The sequence below is a fragment of the Apium graveolens genome, chromosome 2 (assembly GCF_009905375.1).
Source record: "Apium graveolens cultivar Ventura chromosome 2, ASM990537v1, whole genome shotgun sequence".
Lineage (NCBI taxonomy): Eukaryota > Viridiplantae > Streptophyta > Magnoliopsida > Apiales > Apiaceae > Apium > Apium graveolens.
Window position 1 is genome coordinate 135,422,555 of NC_133648.1, and position 20,401 is coordinate 135,442,955.

At 32.1% G+C, this 20,401-nt stretch overlaps 2 protein-coding genes across 8 annotated transcripts; one reads left to right on the forward strand and one right to left on the reverse strand.

Moving 5' to 3' along the window:
* The first annotated feature begins 1,025 nt into the window (after positions 1-1,025).
* Positions 1,026-10,587, forward strand: LOC141707874 (protein MAINTENANCE OF MERISTEMS-like). 7 transcript variants are annotated; one of them, XR_012569180.1, is made up of 10 exons: positions 1,026-1,177; positions 1,902-1,948; positions 2,036-2,146; positions 6,982-7,070; positions 7,857-8,271; positions 8,360-9,001; positions 9,190-9,354; positions 9,432-9,803; positions 9,893-10,167; positions 10,248-10,587. XR_012569180.1 is itself a non-coding variant. In XM_074511290.1 (10 exons), exons 2-9 carry the CDS (start codon positions 2,057-2,059, stop codon positions 10,133-10,135), a joined length of 1,911 nt encoding a protein of 636 aa, XP_074367391.1. In that variant the 5' UTR covers positions 1,030-1,203; positions 1,902-2,056; the 3' UTR covers positions 10,136-10,167; positions 10,248-10,587. The 7 variants fall into 7 exon arrangements, 1 of the variants encoding a protein (XP_074367391.1); XM_074511290.1 differs by having other exon boundaries at positions 1,030-1,203; positions 1,902-2,146; positions 9,893-10,000; positions 10,106-10,167; XR_012569181.1 differs by adding an exon at positions 5,355-5,504 and having other exon boundaries at positions 1,032-1,203; positions 1,902-2,146; positions 6,996-7,070.
* Positions 10,588-15,812: 5,225 nt separating this feature from the next.
* On the reverse strand, positions 15,813-19,096 carry LOC141706086 (myosin-binding protein 7-like). Its single transcript, XM_074508920.1, has 4 exons — positions 18,941-19,096; positions 17,014-18,735; positions 16,691-16,737; positions 15,813-16,284 (listed from the first exon to the last, which is right to left on the reverse strand). Exons 2-4 carry the CDS (start codon positions 18,490-18,492, stop codon positions 16,182-16,184), a joined length of 1,629 nt encoding a protein of 542 aa, XP_074365021.1. The 5' UTR covers positions 18,493-18,735; positions 18,941-19,096; the 3' UTR covers positions 15,813-16,181.
* Positions 19,097-20,401: the final 1,305 nt, after the last annotated feature.

A 20,401-nucleotide genomic window follows, 5' to 3' on the forward strand; every position in this document is an offset into this window, starting at 1 on the left:
TGCTTTCTGAATTTAAAAAAAGGTTCAACATTCAAAATATGGGTTTTGTTGTCAAGTCAAGTGCAGTGGATGTGTAATTGCTGAAATGGATTGATTCCGTAAAATCAAGTGGTAATAAAGATCAAATGCAAGAGAGAAGAGTGTAAGTGCATGATACACCGCTTGGTTCTGGGCTTCTGGCCAATTGCAAGATTTGGAGATTTATATGAAATGTACTTTGTTTGGTTCTTAACATGACCATTTTTCTTGGTCACAACATTGATCAAATCTCGTCAGTATTCACAAATCACAATCAAGTCATATGTTGTTTTTCGATGGAATGCGAGCCACAGTTTAGAGAGAAATGTTGATAAAGTGAAGAGGAAGGATTTGAAGAGAGTGAGACTTTTCAGAGAAATGTTGGTAAATGAATAGCAAAGATTTTGAGAGAAAAAAGAAAGCGGTGGCTAATTAATACCATTTTCATTGATAATTTTTTTTTTATATCTGTCAATTATTCTTAGGAGTTTTTTTTTAAAATACACTTTTTTCTACAAGAAAATACATTTTTCTATAAAATAATTTTCAAAAATACAATTTTTTAAGTTTCATTTTCAAAAATACGATTTGCAAATAATCCAATCTCAAATGCATTTTTTACTTTATTTTTTGTAAAATTGATTTGATTAAATGTAACTAATGCAACCTTAAAATCAATATTTTTAAAATTTAAAATTAAATTGTATAATGGGTTGCAGAGGTTATTTTCAAAAATAAAATTTAAAAAAAATTAAAAATTTTGAAATTAACTTTGAAAATGATAATACTTTTGAAGATAAGTTTAAAAATAATATTTTGAATAATTTTCCTTGTATAATCTCTAAATATACTAAATTAATATGAATATATGTAAATGATAAGGTACCCTTGTGAGCATATTTATGAATTTAATAAGGACATAAAATTTTAATGTAATCTAGTTATTCCAAAACGGTACATGTTACTTGGGTGAATAAATACGAAATTGATCAATTATTATTTTTCTTGTCAAGTAATCAAACATTTATTTGAATATGAAACAAACCAAATACTTTAAACAAATTAATAATGTAAGAGTGTATGTGCTTGCCCCCAATCTGTTGTGTTGTATGGAGATCATCGAATAGATGGAGCCATGGAGGTGTAGCCTAATTAACTGGTATGCTGTGTTTGATCCTTCCTTCAGTGAGTCCCCACTTTTCTTTTTTTTTTTTTCTTTAATTATTTATTATTATGATGAAGAAAAAGAAGATTCAGAGGTATTCTATTTAAATACCCTTTTGTGTTTGTATATTTACTTAGATTATGACAATACTGTACTTTGATAGTTACTTACAGTCTTATGATTATGTCAAAATGTGGGTGCTCTCTAGGGTCCTAACAATTATTTGAAACTATGTAACTACATTGTTTATGATAGGGCTCAGTTAAAAAGCAGAACATACATGGTTCCGGTTTTGTCCAAATACCGGACCGAATTGGCCCCTCCTCTCCCCTAGTTTATGAATTATGATACATAGTTTACTCTTGCAACTACTAGTAATGTTCAACTCAATTTTTATTAATCTGTTATCTACAAATGGGTAGGAGTTTTGTTTTCTTCATACTCCCACTTTTACAATAAATTGCTCCAACTTCTGCACTGTTTTTTGTTAATGCATCGTAGATGATCATTTTAAAGGGGTTAAATTTGTTGCATTTTTGTTTAGAATAGCCGAAATCGTTAATGCATCTCTGCTTTGTTAAGTCATTTGCTTCTAAGGCTTACATAAGACTCGGGGTTCATGCTTATTGATCTCATATGATAAGTATTTTAAGAAAAGTTATCGTCCCAGTTCAATAATGTTATCATGATCCCGCACTATTTAATTGGACATTTGTAGGATAAGCTTACAAGCCGACATTCTTCTACCAGTGGCCAAACTTTCAAGTAAATACCTCCCACCTGATTAGTGAACTAAAGCTCGTTAAAATCTTTGCAAAGTTACTGCCAACGTGTTTAAACTTCTTTAATCAGTTGATTATATGCCTCATCGAGATGCTTGCTATCTTCACTGTGAGGAAGGTTTCTAAACAGGGAATCCTGGTGCAATGTGTTAAACAGCTAAGTATTAAAGAAGCTACTGAGGTATACCACTTCTTCTCGCTCAGTATTTTGTTTGTATTTATATGGCGTCCGTTGTTATGTAAGTACTCTTCGTATAGAATAATTACGTGTTCAGTATTCATAAAGGAAGCATAAGAATTGTTGAAATAACATCAAACCAACAAATGTATGCATCATGTGGCCTGCAGTTATACATTTCTTGACCAATCATGTGTTCTCTTCATGTGATAGTTTTAAACAAGGAAAAAAAATTAGCAACCTATTTGCTCTATTGATCTACTTCTCACTTGAATTTTCTTTCTAAATCTTTAAAGTTACAATATGTTTGTGGAAAAACATGAAATACTAGGGTTTGCTTGCATTACATGATAGCTTTTATCTGTGCAGTGTACACGTGGTTGTCCCGTAGAATCAATACAACTGCTAGCTTTTATAAAATATAATTATTTAGATATGTCAGTGGTCCATTACAAATTTTTCTGATTAATTATGGAACATTTATTAAAAGCATATTCAGTTTCATTGACAATTGGGCACTAAATATCTTTCTTCGGCCTTATGGACATTCTGTTTAACTGAACCTTCTCTGGAAAACTGTAGCAGTTTGTACAGTACTGTTAACTTACTTTTGAAGTTTGATATGCTGATTGGCAATGTTTGCTTATTTTGCACTGTGAGTGACAATTGGTAATTAGGAGATGTTGATGCACACATTTGACCCCCCCGCCCCCCACGCGGGAAGGAGAGGGTGTTCTTATCGGTTTCTTGGATCTGTAGGGTTTTTTTTACGATCCACAATCTTCTATTGTTTATTTAACTCCCTCGAATGAAATGTGGGCTCAGATTTATGTCGATTTTTGTAACACCCCAAACATCACATAAAGACTATAATGCGGATTTGAGTTGTTACATACTATTCCTTTTGCAAATATAACAATTAGAAAATATATTATTATAATTTTCATATATACTAAGCTCATTACAACACATTTTTAAAACATTAAAATTAAAACCACAAAATACATGTAAAAGTCATGTAAATAAAACCTACAGAAAATTAGCTACTATGTTTGGCTACTCTTTCCCCTATTCTCACCGCACTGATCCCTTTTACTTTCTTTTCGAAGTCCCCCTTTTCTCTCTCTTTTTTTTCAGATTTTTTTTTCGTATTTTTTTATTGCAGTTGGCTTTATAGATATACGAAATAGGTGTCAATTTGGTTACTGAAGTCATGTGTTTGTGTTATTTATGCACCTTAAACTTATCTAGTTACTTTATAGTTTATCTTTGAAGTAATAAGAAAATTTAAAAATTACGTACTTATAAAGACATGCATTTTTTTTCAACTGAAATATATACTAGATTATCTTATTATTTAATAAAATTAATAAAAAAATTATGAAAAATTTCCGAATTTAGTTTCCTCCCTCCTTAAAAGAATTTGTCCCCAAATTTTATATAAACATAAAAATGTACGGAAACGAAACAAGTTCATAAATAGCAACTTAGTTCAATAAAATTTACTTCAAAAGTAAGTTCATACATTACTCATTATTTTGTAGTTAAGAAAAAATAATCCCAAATTAAGCTACAGATATATTAGTGGTTGCCCGGTACCACTTAAGTTGTGAACCATGTTTATATTATATAAGAAAAGTAACAATTTAATCTTTCATATCCCATTTGAAAGTAGATTGTCTGCTACATACAATACCAGACGACATGCAAATAATTAAGTGATTCTCGATCAAATTGTCGGAAATGTATTTTTTATACTTGAGTTTAGTATTCCGAAGAGAGAATTGCTCCTTTGGTAGTGTTAACTTCTTAAAGGCATTTAGACACCATGTTAGTAAGTTGATGGTAAAATGTTCTTCTAAAAGATCAAGGATTAAAGACACAACGAAAACATAATAGAACTGTTTTGTATTAATCATCTTCGTAACCGCATACACTTTAGGGGGAGAGGCATAATTTATTTTAAATACCAGAAGATAATTTTTTGATTTGCATATATTAGGTATTTTTTTTGTTGTGTCCTACCATAGTTTGGAAATTTCGGGTTGTGTTTACTTAAACATCTCATGCAGAAGCACACACAATAATTGAAATGATTATCTCGTGAGTCATGAATTGGTTACCACTATCTTCACCATGGAAGAAATGTTTAACATGGCCCCTCATTATATGTGCTCTATATATTGTTATATCGGGTTTGGTAGAAAGGTGAAACTAAAGTTATCATTCAATTTAAATTTATTAATTTTATAATGATCAATTATACTTCTTAACTAATAAATATATTTATATTTTGAAAGCAGATAATTATAGGATCATGCCCGGTAGATTTGGTTTAAGATTAAATTGTAGGATTGCTTATTTTTTCTTCTTGCTAATAAATGGAATATCATGAAGTTAAATATTTTCTTTTTATTGCTAAATTAATATATGCTACTTTTTTACGATTCATATAATAATTTATATAAGGATTAGGCAAGGGTAGAATTGGTCATACTACAAAAATTCTTTCCATCAATCCCATGATTAGAGCAATTTTACTTTGCTTTCATAAGCTAATATAGTTTGTTATTTTTTCTACCAAAAAATTGAGATTTTTTTATCAAACATCTCGCATGGAAGCAAGCACATTAACCGACACCCTAAAATTAAAGCTTTTTTTTAGATGTAATTCTTAATATATGTTTACACCTACACCTAGATTAGTTGAAACCAGAATTACCATATATTTTGTATATTGGCAATTTTATGGTTTGCAATAGTACGTCTCAAATTCTTATATTATCTATTGCTTGAAATCAAATTAATATGCATATAGATTTTTTAATAATGAGATATATAGATTTTTTAATTCTATTTCTTTAAAACCTAAATAATTTAATTTTTTGCTAAATTATTTAATGAATTTCTATATGAAATAAAATATTTGCTATTATATTTTTTAAGAATTTTTATTTTTAAGAATTTTCATTATTCCAACAATTATTTTAATTATTTTATAATTTCAAGTGTAAAAATATTTCTTTATGATTTTTCACTTATTTTTTTTTGTGTGTGTGTATGATAGAGAGAAAGATTGTTTGTTTTATTTAGAGATGTGTTCTAATTGAAAAACAAATTAAAAATTAGGTTTAAGGACGAGTAAAACCGACCCAAATTCTGATGACCTACTATCAAATTTTTAATGATTCTTTTCATTGACATTGTATAGATATTGCACTTAAGGCTTATAAAAAGAGACTTTTAGTTTTCTTTTATAAATGGTAACACCACGGTGAAGACGACAACATTGACTAAATTCAATTTGATGGAGAAATCTGAAAATCGTAACAATGACACTGCTTATTTCAAAACTTCAAAGGTAATTTCATCTTTTCTTTTATTGCTTGTATAGATCTAGCTTAAAATATCATTACCAGTATTTGAATATGAATTATATATTTATAGTTGTTTCTTTGAAAATTTATTATCGAACATTAGTTTGGCATTGATGTGTTCTTCGTGATCATCCTCTTCTAGCATAAATCATAAAATAGTGTTAATGTTGATGTTTAAAACTTTCCATATAACTAGATGAACAAGCTATATGAAATCATGTTAGCTAGAAAGTAGCACTGCGGTTGGTTGTTCTTGTGAAATCAATAACATTATTAGCTTTATGGAATGACAAATGGAGTTTTTAACATGACTCATGCCCCCTTTACTAACGGATACATGTTTTCGTTAAGAATATTTCCAGAGCATTGTTCCTTTGGTAATGTTGACTTATTAAGAATTCAAAAACTGGACAACAATAAAAATGAAACAAATTGCTATGCGATTACTATAAGAGTATTTTTACACCCTTTCAGGGGAAGACATAAGTTATGGACAATGTACCAAGGTAATTATTTATTTTCTTACGTAAACTATTATGGATTGTGTTCTCCCAATAATTGAAGATCAGTTACACCTATGTTACCCGGACTCGACTACAAGTATCCGACATGAATACATGGCCAAGTGTCAGAATCGACAACATTTTGGCATTTTGAAAAATGTACATATTTTTGGCTGAAAATTAGTATCCAAGTCTGAGTATTCATTTTTGAGTGTAAGTGTCAGATACGACAGGGGTACTCCAAGGTAAAATGAAGCGTCCGAGTAACATAGGTTTTCACCCAAACATCTTGGATAGAAGCACGGGAGTTGAGTGGTCGCATTAGTTAGCTACCCATAATCCCATAATGAAAGCAATTTTGACTAATTATCCTACGATGAAAGCAATTTTTCACAGGTCTAGCTTACCAATGCTACACTTATACCAAGCTTCGTTGAAACTATAATTACCATTTATTTAATAGTTGGAAGTAATTTAGTAATCTTAAATATATATAATATTTATTAAAGAAATATACGAAATTTTGTTTTCTCGAAAACACATCACTAAGCAAATATTTTTTTTAGACGTGGATAACAGGGATGCTTATTAATGATGTTGGGAGAACAACTCTCCCAAAACTTAAGTTGGTATGAGAAGTTCTTAATTGATTTTTTAATATATAAAGAGCATTTAAACCAACGGACAAATTAATTTAATCAATTGGTATGGGAGGGCTCGAACCCGAGACCTTCTCCCTAACCCGGATAAGTATATCATGTTAACTAATCAACTCTCCTAAAAGAAGAAGATCTTAATTGGTTCAAATATCATGTTTAATAGATGAAATTTTTATGAAATGAAATGTGTGCTACTTATTTTTATTTTTAATGATTGATTATGTTAGGACAAGACAAGGGTAAAATTGGTCATATTATAAATATTGCTTCTAAGACTTGTAAAAAGGGGCTTTCATTAGGTTTTCGTTTATAGATCAGAACAAGGCGTAGACGGAGGCGGTGACTACAACCGAGTCGAGAGCGAAATCACGCAATCTTTACACCACAGGTGCTTCAATTAAAAAATTCAAAAGTAAATTTACTCTTTTCTTGTATCACCTTGTATAAGATCTAGCATTTAAAAATAAAAACCAGTACTTTAATCTGAATTTATGCCTTTTTGGTGATTTTATTGTTTTACATCAGTGTTACATTGATGTGTTCCTCGCATCTATCTTCTTCTAGCATAATTTAGATATCGCGTCAATAATCTAGATCTCTAGATCTAAATGTAAATGTTCTGAATAAACCTTCTTTTAACAGAATTTGCCATTTTTAATCTGATTCTCCTGATTTTACCTTGTTTCCATATGAAAGTATGTCATTACTGAATACATAGCTATACTGGCTCTGGCATTAATTACTTTTCGAGCCTGATTAATTGCATAGTAAAGTTAAGAATTGTCACTACATAAAGACTGCAAATTTCTGTGTAAAAGTTGAAAAGTTATTGATTGTACTGCCCTTGCAAAATTGTCAGCTGAATTCATTGCGTGGTTCTCCTAAAAAAGGGACAGTAGTTCAAGATTTGTATGTCTCAAATATGGCAGTTTTTAACTTCATGTTAACCGGGCTTTTGGGGTAAAAAAAATAAATAGTCTGATGGAATTTTTAAGAACGACAGGGTCAAAGGTCAAAGTTTACGAATGGCAATAAAGAGAAAGAAGTGAAAGATATGAACTAGCAGTTATAGCAATGAATATCCATGTTCTTGACTGTCTTTGTAGATTATATAGAAAAATACGAGTGCTTTCCCTTGGATAATGTTTATTGATAAACTTCTCCTCGTTCTCAGAATTATGTCTTCTGGAACCATAGTAAACAATTGTGAGAATGGTGATTGCTTTCAGCAACAATCTTCTAGAAGACAACAAGAAAAGAGAAAGAGATCACGTGGCAGCACTAGCTTGGGTAATGGAGATGGAAATTCTTCAATTGTGGTCAATAATAATCCTCCAAGATCACATGGTGCTTCTGATGTTCATCTTCCGCCCACAAGAAGAGGTCAGGGGAATGGGAGCAGCTCTCGTAGGAGCCTTAGGTCATCTAGAACTGATGAAAGGTCTGGTTCAAGCTCAGATGAAGACCCTGATATAGAACCTGGTTCCAATGATGAGGATGATTTGACACCCGCAGAGAGGAATATCCCTGGCACGCAACTTCTCAAAAACTTAGGGAAGCACCCCTCAGTATATGCTAGAGCGGGATTGGTAAGACATAGCTATTTACTATTATTCTACAGGTCCATCATTTTGGCTAGTATAGTATAAACATAATTTTTGTCGTTTTAACCTACAGAATCCTTTGACAAAAGGCCTTAGCTTTCGGGGTGCTTGGAAAAAAGCAGTAACTCTGTATCGTGTAGCAAACAATCAGTACAAACAACTATTTATTGATGCTGGTTTCGGAGATTTTCTCGAGATTGTTCCGGTAGACCTTCCACAGGGATACCTTATCGCCTTGATGGAGAGGTGGTTCGCTGAGACAAATACACTCCACTTGCCCTGCTGCGAGATTGGTCCAACTCCATTGGACTGGACTATGATTACCGGCGTACGTTTTGGAGGTGAACTTATTAAGCTAAACTCCAAGTATGAAACAGAAAAAGTCCGGAGACTTCTTGGAGTTAGAGGTATCTCGGGATCTAGGATCCGCTTGAGTGCTATCAAACCTCGAAAGGAATTGGTAGAAGCTGTTCCGCCATCTGATGAAGCAAAGGAAAGGATTTTTCGCCGATTGTTCCTCTACGTCATTGGTAGTTGTTTCTTTGGAAACAACCAATCGGTCATACATAGCGGACTTGTGCAATTTCTGGAAGACATACATACAGTGAGAACATATAATTGGGGACAAATTACATATGCAGCCTTTCTTACTGGAATGAGAAGAAAGGTTACTCGAAAAATAGGGTCTTTCACAGCGTTCTGGCAGTTTTTACCGGTAATCATTTTTTTTGCCTATCATATACTGTGATATTCCCTCATCAAAGATCCACTTTTTTTTAATAATTTTATTCCTACTTAAATGAGGATAATATCAACAAAATGTTTGTTTTGGCTTATATAAGGGAGCATGTTTTCAATTTCTTTAATATTGTATGTCAATATTATATTCTGTTCTTGCTCTAGTTCTGGGCATTTGAGTATTTGAATATATGTCGTCCGGAGCATGCTGAGGCAGATGATTTTCCAAGGGCAACGCGCTGGAAGTTTCCACGAAATCTTGGCACTCTTGATAATTCAGAACTTACTGCCTCTCGCTGTCAACTGGACTATGTTGATGACAAATCCAAGGTTGGTGGTCAAACAGTTTTTAGAAGTGTATTTTACTTCTAGGATGTTTTTTTACTACTTTTTCTATTTATTTTCAGGTGACCTGGCAACCTTACTTGGCCAGTAAAAAATATAATTCAGCTGCCATCAGTGAAACAATTGAGCTTGCAAATAGCAGAGTACGGTTTATCGGTTTTGACACCTGGGAATACTATCTTGGGGAGAGATGTCAGAGACAGTTAGGTCTGCCATGCCTAGTTCCCAGTGATCCCCCCGAGATGATGCATGGAACACTCATAAATAACTGTGATGTTGATACAAGTACGGTAAGCTCAGCCCAGTATTTGGTGAGTGCTGAGAGACTCGACTATGCCTCTTGGTTCACGGACAATTCAATTGGGAAAATTGTTGACGTGACTCGACTTATTGGTGGAACTGACATTGGAAGAAAGGTCATAGGCCACTGGATGGTGAGCTCTTTATATATGTATATATATGAACTTGTTATCATATACCTTGTTTGAACGAAACTCATCAGCTCTTTTCATGTTTATTTTAGGAGAAATACCGACCAGGCATGATTCATGTTCCTCAATCTGAGACTGAGGAAATAGAACAGGGTCTAAATACTGCTGATGCCGAGCGTGCAAAGCTTCAAGAGGAGTTGGTAGGATTCGGACATGTCTTTGCATTCACTTGTATATATGTTAATCGTTACTGTTGTTTCATAGAATAAGATGGGGAATATAATTATTTTTTTGTTACTTTCGAGGCTCGAGTAAGAAGAGGGTCAGATGCCTAAGACAAGAATTGGGCCGTCAAGCTCTGGAAAAGGTCAATCATCTATTATATTCATTGATTAGTTTATTTGCCTTTTCAACATCGTGCTTTGCTAATTTTTTTGCCTCGTATAGTGTTGGGCAGCTATGGCAGATGAAAAATATATGATAGTATCTCGGAATGAGAGTTATGTCTGGGAAGCAACTAGTAAAGGAGAACATGGGATATTCGGAGTCCAAGCCAACTTGAAGTCATCTATGTTATACCCGTGGTTTAACTGTATCAAAATTTCCAAATTTCTTTGTAATGTTTATGAACTTAAACTTGATACCGGAGGACTTAGCGGACATTTCAATCGTCCATATTTGATACTAGTGAAATGATTGTTTACAGGGAACCATTTGTATATGGTTTGGTTTACAGAACTATTGAAGAATATCCGATCGACTTTATAAATTTATATGCAACTGTTTTTTTCTATACGCCGGACTTTGCTATTATAGATTTGTATCATTAGCTTAAGTCAAGGTCGTGGATGCTTGGTTAGTGTTCGGATCTATTATGACATAGGCATGAGGAGCAAAAATACCTTTTTTTTGAAAATGTAACAAGAATATTCGTTTTTGAAATATATGGTCAAAAATATATTTCTAATACGTATTTCAAAAATGGGTAAGGATATTGCACATTTGACAGATGAGTATTATATAAAAATAATAAAAATAAATTAAATAAAAAAAGAAAAATCATGATACGCATTCCTGACATGCGTATCATGCATTGCAAAGTCATAATACGCATTTCACGAATGCGTATCCAATTTTTTTTTTTAATTTTTTTTTACACAAGTTAACCATTTTTAAAATGCGTATTAGTAATACCCAATTTTAAAATACGTATTAGTAATACCCAATTTTAAAATACGTATTAGGTAGTTATTTTTGGCCAAATATTTAAAAAAATGGTATTTTTGTCACAAATTTTTAAAAAAAATGATATTTTTATCATTTTTTACTTGGTTGAGAGATGCGTTTTGGTAGTTTTGATTCTTTCTTTGACAGCTTCATCTGGCAGCGTAATATCCCCAACCCATCGATGCGTGATTATTCGGTTATCGGTAACCAAACAACAATAATAACCAAAGATTTATTTAGTTCATTTTGCAAAACGGATCGACCCATTGATTATTTTTAAAATAACTGACTTATACTTGCGCTTATTAATTATATATTGATATTGATACTTTCACGGGATAATAGAGAACCAAATAATATTATTTATTTCGGTTATATCTATAAAATATATAATTAAATCTTGATTAAGTAATATTCGATAAAATAATAACCTCGCTCAATTAATAAATTTTGATCGACATTTATTAGTAAAATGATTGTTTACGGGAACCATTTGTATATGGTTGGTTTACAGAACTATTGAAGAACATCCGATCCACTTTATAAATTTAGATACACCTTTTTTTATTATAAATAATTTATTTTTCTAATAAATTATTAACCCCACATATAAAAAATAAATAATTTTTAATTATTTCTGATTTATTTTGTCATATAATTATTTTTAAACAAAGTACATATAAACATATATTAGCATTCTCCGATACGAAAATATTTTCACAGGATATATGAAACCAAATAATATTATTTATTTCAGGTATAAATTGTGAAACATATTAGGATTAGTAAACTGACGTAGATCTTATGGATTCAATCTTGGCCCAGAGGGGTGTTTTCTTCTAACAATTTTTTAAGTTCCAAGTAGGTCAGCGTAATTTTGTTAAGCTGATTATTTTTCTTTGAAATCTAAGTGTGCTTATTATTATTACTATATTATTATAAGCAAAATATGATTTCATTTATTTGGTTGGTTAACGCTTTCCAAAAAAATATCTCACACCTTCTTAAAACTTAAGTTTCAAAAATAATATAACAAAAAAAATATAAAATATTGTACGAACACTAATCCTTCTCAAAGTCCAATTACTCGCCGTTTACCACAACAATACTTTCTACACTTGAAGAGCAACACGCTGATGCTCCAGAAAATTGAAAATCAATTTCAAATTTCAATTCACTGAGTCTTAATTCAACCTAATTTTGTAACACTTTCCTCATTATGCAACTCGTATATATAATGCAGAGCAAAAAAAATATTGCAACATATACAAATGTATGGAGCATGTTCAACAACAAACACCTTAGCGTCCCCACCATCCCAAATTCATCACCAAAGTTATAATATCTTTACTAAATATTAATTAAATTTCTTAGTCTTCGCAATTCTTAATATTAAGTTATATTTATTATATTTATTTAAAAACATGTTAGAACCTTTTAATATCAAAATATTATTGAATATAAAATTTATATTAAAACTAATTTTGATGAAAAAAATGAACAAATATTAAATTATAAATAATATTATCATCATACGATTACAAATTAAATGCGACACCTCTATCCTCATACGATTACAAATTAAATTAATTTTAATTTTAAAATCACAAAATTATTAAAAAAATTACAAGCATTTAAATTATATTTTATAATAAAAAAAGTAAGTATGATATTATTAATAAAATAAGACATATTAAATTTAGTCTTTGCATCGCATTGGTTATAGTCGCACGGGTTATAGGCTTCCTAAAAAATATGTTAACACGTTTAAACAATTTTATATTATACTATAATGAACGAGACATAGTTGGTCCCTCCTAGGTTAACACTTTCTAAAACAAAGTTTAAACAATTATATTTTAATTAAAAAAATTAAATTATGTATATAATATAATTACAAACTTTATAAATTATTATTTAGCTTAATTTCTAATCCCAGCTTCCTCTTTACCACTTTTGTAGGAAATCATATACTTCCAAAAGTAATTTTAATAATTTAAATTATAATATAACAAAATAATTAATAAATCAAGATTTTTTTTTAAAAAAATAATATTATAAAAATAATAATAATCATCCACATACACCACTCCCCGTAGGGAAAGTACGAGGACTTTTAAGATTTTAACTATTTAAATTTTGAATCCTTCAATAATATAATACATACAAAACGATACGTACATATTTTAACTTTATTAATCTCAATAATATATAGTTATTGGTTTTGTAATTTATTTTTATACTATAATATTATAAGTCAAACATGGTTCCGTTTGATCGGTGGGTTAACACATTCCTACAAATTATGTTAATACTTTTCGAAACAAAGTTTAAATAATTTAAAATTTTAACTATCTAAATTTGAATCTTTCAATAATTTGACACATAAAAAAATAATACGTAAATATTTAAATTCATTAATCTCAATAATAAACAAATATTATTTTTTAAATTTATTTTTGTAAAACATTAAAATAAAATTACAAATATTATAATCAGTTTGTGCATAACGCGGGTTATAGGCTTGTATTAATGTAATTCTAAACTTATATGTTATTTAGTTACTCCCTCTGTCCCAATCATTTCTATACGAATGGTTTGAGTAAGGAGGACAAGAAATTCATTATAATAATATTAGTTTTGGTAAGGTAGTGAGATGAGAGAGAAAGAAAAATTGTAATTTAGTAAGAAAAAGTATAAAATTGGGTAAAGTGGTGGGAAAAATCAATATTTAATAAATAAAGCAGTGTAGTGGGAGAAAACATGTGGTTGATTTTTATATTATTAATTTTTTACTATTTTTGGTAAGTTTTAAATGTATAGAATTGAATGGGACATAAAAAAAAGTGTATAGAAATAAATGGGACATAGTACAAAATTTCTGAAATGATCAAAGTTTAATAATATTTCAAATATGAGGCATAGGCACGAGAACTATTTATTATATTTTTTCATAAGTGTATTTAAGTAAATAATATAACTTTTAAAATAGTATTCTTAATTTCTAAATAAATTATCTAAACAGAAAATTTGATTTTAATTAATTGTATCTAAAAGTTAATATTTTTTTCCATTTTCGTAAAATGTTTATTTCTTTTATTAGACGAACAAGTAGTTAAACAAAACTTAACAATTTAATTAATTATATCATTAAGTTAAACTATAGGTATCACTTGATTATATAATATAAACCAAAAATATCACAACAGAATATTTAAACATAACAAAGTATTTAAACATGGATAAATAGGTAGTAATATTTATGGATTGGTTATCAGGAAAAAAAAAGTAAAAAAAAAAGGATTATCAAAATTTTTAGTATTAACCTTCTTCCTTGAGAAAATAGTTTCAAAGGATACATAATAAATCAAATAATAAATAACATATTAGGATTAGTAAACTGTGTATACAGTTTCCTAAATATAATTGGATTAGTAAACTCTGTAGTCTCCTCTATATAAAGGGCCAGAGGTGACAGCACAAAATCAGAATCTCCACAAATAAAATTGATTGAATAATCTGGATGGATCATCTAACACCTCCTACAGCAGCTCTACAAAATCTCAGCTTAACCGCCGAATCTCTCCGGCCTCCCACCAACGCCCGCACACAGAATCATGATCCATCGGAAAACGAATCACATAGACGCCGAGTATACTTGAATAATCTCCTTAGACAGTTGTATGGACCTTCCAACACTTCCACTCCTCAACCATCTATAATGAAGAATGTAAATCGATTACAAGGTCTGGAAAGAGTGCGCGGAAGTTTTAACTGTCCACGAAAAAAGTTAGGTCGCTTGTTAAGAGACATGGCCAAGAGAAAACCCGAGCACAGGAACAAGTTATTGCTTGCCAATCTTTATATTCAGCAGCGTAAAAATAAACAAGAAGTTTTAAGCATTATCGGTTCGCTCTACAAAGAATAATTTGTTTAGACAGTATAAATAGTTTTTGATTGTCTTATAGGTAACGGCTTTGTTTTAGAGCTTGATTTAGCATTAACATTGTTTTCCCTATGAGAATTAATACTGGGAATATCAATGATCATTATTATCTTCATCTCTCTATGTACTTGGAGTTTGAGTTTGATGTTCAAGATCTTTGTTTTGTTGTTGAGTCGAGCGCTGTTGATGTGTTTTTTTGTAGAAATTGATATCTTAATATTCTATCAAGTCAGATGTTGACTATGGTGTTGTTTCCTTGAATGTATTATATTACTCAGGCATATTTGGTTAACAAGGCTTTTACTCAGTCAGATCTTGGGTTCTAGCACACTCTAATACTACTCCTAACAAGGCTTTTACTGTAAACCAGGTACAATGTTTTGCTCATAGTCGATGTTTATCAGGAGATTTCTGCTTGACATCTACGAATGCTTTCCAATAGGAAATAAAAATCTTGATGATTTATATGAAAAATAGTTGGTTTAGTATAATGATGTGTATTTGGTGTTGGTTTAACATGAAATATATGAGGAGCCTGTCCAAAAAAAAAAAACTAGGTTTGGATTACCAGGCAACACAATGCTTAAATGAATTTCCATTTCTGAGGATAACATTGGTTAATTAGAAAAAAGGCCAAGAGGATAAGGCTGGGAAACAATTAAGACAACAAGTTTGGTGGAGAGGATTCAGGACTTGAGTATTCAGTTCCTAGTAGTGTAGCCATGTACATAAAACGATGAACACACACACACACAAATCCGGATGTGAAATGCCTGTGTGAAGAATTATAAATGCCCATGCCGCAACAAATTATGGAAGGTACAAAAAACACTGTGCAGTCGACTGCAACCATATACATAAATTTGTAATATACAGAGGGGAGAGGACTGTCAGAATATTACTTCACTTGAGCTAATAATATCATATCAGGCACAACACATAGTATTGCACGCCTACAGCTACTAAGAATTTTGCTGGTAAACCTAGCAATACGTTTCAATCTCAAGAAATGAAGCAAGAAAGGACACTCCATAACACAAGCCAAAAACCCAATTTTCTGAGGAATCTGAAGATAAAATTTGCAAAACCTAATAGCAAACAACACTTGGATTAATATCCAATGCACACAAGTTGAACAAGACATGTATGGACAGTAGGTTTTTAGATCACAGCAGATGTTAACATGGGCATTCAAAGCTGTGCAGATATCACACTTGCGTGCGTGTGAGACATCTCCACTGCCCTACCCGAGGTCCTTTATCTAAAAGCATTAGCAATCCAACATTATCAGGCGACATCCCGGACATATACCTGAAAAAAATTCCAGGGCAGAACATGGAATAAGAACAAACAGTATATCTTAATACCATATTAACCTAGTGTTGCCCAAACACTTTCGACCAGCCACAAAACTTCATAGAATTACAGCAATGATGCTCTAAACATTTGTAGAATCTCTCTATGTATATTATTATTATTTTTACATTTGGGCTTCAAAGGTGAAACCGGGTCCGCAATGACTTGTACACTTCGAAATTAATCATAATCCCGATTGTTAGCTTTCTGGAAACATGCTCATTTAAAGCTGTTTCACTTGAGGTTCAGGACCTGTGTCGTCTATATTCGATAATGTATGAATAAGAAATAGTCGCACGTGTAGGATCTAGAACAGATAGTTACTATATTGTAAACTACTCTAGATGTTTACTTCATTTACCTGCTTCGAAATTCTTTCTTTCTCCATAGAACAAATGACACAATCCACTGTGCACAAAATAAAAAAAGTATTGTCAGTGGAAAAACAAAGGGGCACAAGTATGCTTAATATATACAAAAACAATCAAGTTGATGGTTTATTAGTACAGACATGAATACCTAACAACTGCATTATGTATAGAGAGAGATCATATATAGAGAAAGTGAATATAAACCTTGAAACAGAAGACTCACTCACACACATATATAGGGTCTGAATTAAAATGAAAATATGCTCAGAATGAGGAGAAAAGCTTGCAACAGTTGCAGGAATCTAGAAACTACCTTGCACATAGACATAAACAAGGACCCTCCTTTGACAGATGACTTTTTCACCGGCCCTCTTCCAGTGGATATATCATTACAAAGTTGTTGAGCTATCTCCTTCAATAACACTAGCTGTGCCTTATCTGTTCGCATAGATATGAGTGCCTGACTCATTGATTCTCTATCAGCTTCAAGTGCCTGAAGCCTCAAGTAAAGCTTCTTGATATCAGGGTCGGCAATGTCTGCTGTATTCAGTGACTCTCTTGCTGTAGATGCATAGTCTTCAGAATTTCCGATAAAAGCCTTTGGATCCGTAACATCATTATAAGATACATTATGAACAGAATCGATGGTGTATACTCTATCACTCATGTAATCTTCAACTTCGGATGCATTGTCCATCTTTTTCAAATTAGAGAATTCCTCTGAATGTATGCAATCCATTCTTTTAGCGGTGCCAAGCTTCGGAGAATTGCTGGCAGAATCAGAAGCTGTCTCTTCAACTGTTGCGAAAAAAGAATTTGCACTGTCGGTAGAAAATTTTCTAATATGACTAACCCTCCTAGGAGTATGACCAACTATCACCTTCTCAAGCACGGTTTTAGTACCAAAGAAATCCACATCAGGCTGACTTTGTTTTGGACTTCGCTCTAGCTGATTGATCCGATTCTCCAAATCTTTTAGATGATCCCGAGACCTTGGCGTCTCCCCAAATGCATACTTCTCCACATCAACCGTATAATTGTCAATCTCACAAAAACCTTGATTCTCATTCAGTTTGCATTTGAGTGGAGGGTACATGTAGGCGGGAATTTCATACTGGAAATCTAGGTTTTCTGCAGCACTATTATTTCGGGTGATGCTGCCTTTGATGCTCCCTTTAATGCTGCCTTTGATGCTGCCTTTTTCACTGCCTTCAATGCTACCTTTTTCGCTGCCTTTTTCTCCCTCCTTTTCACCATCTGCCTCCTGCTCTGAAATACCATAACTCATCATCCTAAACTTATAAGCCTGAACCTCACAGGAAAGAGATTGTATAGTTTGGTCTCTCTTATACAGCAAATCCTCCATCGCAGCAATCTCGTGATCATCATGAGACATCTTCTCCTCCGCAAAGCGTTTGAATTGACGGGCCTCCATCTCAATCTCCGCCTTTTCCCTCTCTAACCTCAAAATCATTGACATAGCCTCATTGGCAGCAGTCGAAGCTGCATTCCTCTCCTCTTCCAGTTCGATAGAAAGATCCATAATATTCTGCTGCTGTTTGGTAACCATTTCGCGCAATGCAACACACTCATTTGAGATCTCAACCTTAGCAACATGAGAGATATCAAGACCAGATGCCAGAAAACTTTTGGCTTCCTCAAGTTCATGGAACTTTCTCTTCACAGGTCCAAACAAAGTTCCAGAATAAGAGCGATTTATGGGTTGACCGCTAACAGCACTATCAGGACAATCTACTAAATATGTTGAGCTAGGATCCTCTTCAGAACTCATGGCGATCTGTCGTATATGGAAACCAACAACTGGAAAGAAACAAACAAACTATATGTATACAACAACAACAATAATAATAATAATAATGTATACAAGAACTAGCTCCCAAACCCTCCTTCTCCTCCCCCTTATGTACTAAAACAAATTATTCAAAAAAAACAAGGAAAATTTGTAGTTAATTTGCTTCCTCAATCTCAGAAAACAACAATGTACTTCCTCAGATCAACGAATCAGACGAGACTCCTGAAATGAATTCAAAAATTCAGAATCGATCAATAACACATACATATATGAATGTGAGAATGAGAAGTGGAGAAGAAGGTTGTCCAGAACCACATTTCCACCAGCATAACATAGAATTAGTGCAAGATAAATCCTTACCTAAGCTTTGCTCTTTATAAACAAATTATTCGGAAAATGAGATGATGACATATAAATAGGACAATACCTAAAAAGAGTTCGTACAGAATGCATGTTGACGTTGGAGGAGGTTTCGAGAAGAAGAAAGGATTGAATTTTCCCGGGAAAATCATCAAACATTTTCTCGGGAAGGAATGGTGATCTCAAGTGGGAGAGAGGGAGGAAGGGAGAAAATACAGAGGAAGGGAGAGGCTTTCTCTAAGTCAAGAGATTTTCTAAAAACAGGGGATATTTTTACGGGACATACAAATTTTTTGTCTAACTCTAGATTTTGTAGTATATATAATTGGTTCTTTGCATCTAAATTCTTTCATTCTTTAAACTTTCCCTACATTGTTTTTTTTTTTTTTAAACTGACCTATTCCCGAGGCCAAGAGCGTTTCGGTTTGTTGGTCCAACCTAGTTCTTCTTTCTCAAAATCACATTCCTTTATTTTTGACTATCACATTGCTTATCTCCTCAATGGTTTGCCGTTGAGCTTCTAACATTCGTTTCAAATGAGATTTATAAGATTTGGTTTATAAATGATTTAGAGGTTGAGCACATCAATCTGCAGCTTTCAATGGACCGGAGCTCCGACCCGATCCGAGGCCTAGAGTGGATATGGATCGGTCTAAAAAAAATTCGATCCGATAAGAAAAATCTGATAATAAATGAAGCGGATATGAATTTAGGTCAATCCGATCTGTTAATAACCCGATCCGGAAGGATATATATCTATATATATATATATCATAAAAAATATTTTTATCCTAATTAACTAGACCTGATAAACAAGAAACAACCTCAAAACGGACATTCAAGACAGCAGGAGTGGGCTCCGTCAAGAAACTGCCATAAACTACAACGTCTGCCTTAAATGATGAGTACAAAATGTCATAAACAAGAACGTAATGACAACATGTTCAGAAGGATATATATTTTAATTATTAGATTGCTCTCATACCAATTTGAGTAATCAGCTCATCTAAAACATTAAGGTGTTAGAAAAAGACCCCAATAGGATATATTTAACACAAATGCACAATTTTGTTTGATTTTTTGCTAGGGGTTGTTCATGAGCAAGGTAAACAGAATGTTGGCAAACAATTTTACAAACAGAATAATCAAAATTCTGGAAACATTTTATAACTAACAATTGAAATTAAAAGTTCGCAAAAAAAAACATGTAATAATATGAACGAGCAGCTATCTCAATTTTTTTGACAATAAAACAGCCACAATCGAAATCTAATACAATAGATACAGAAAAACTAGCGGTTTATCTTAGTTCACGTAATTTGCACGTGAACCCGTAGAGTTTACGCACCCGAAGGGTAACGGCTGCAGATTACCTACGATAAAAAAAACAGTGTAATGACATTTTCATGATATATTTACCTCCAAGTTTTAATACCTGCTGCACTGCCTAGAATTGTTAAAAAAACAGCAAATATAAAATAAACTGCTTAGACCGGAAAATTAAAAAAATTAAAATTTCCCATATATG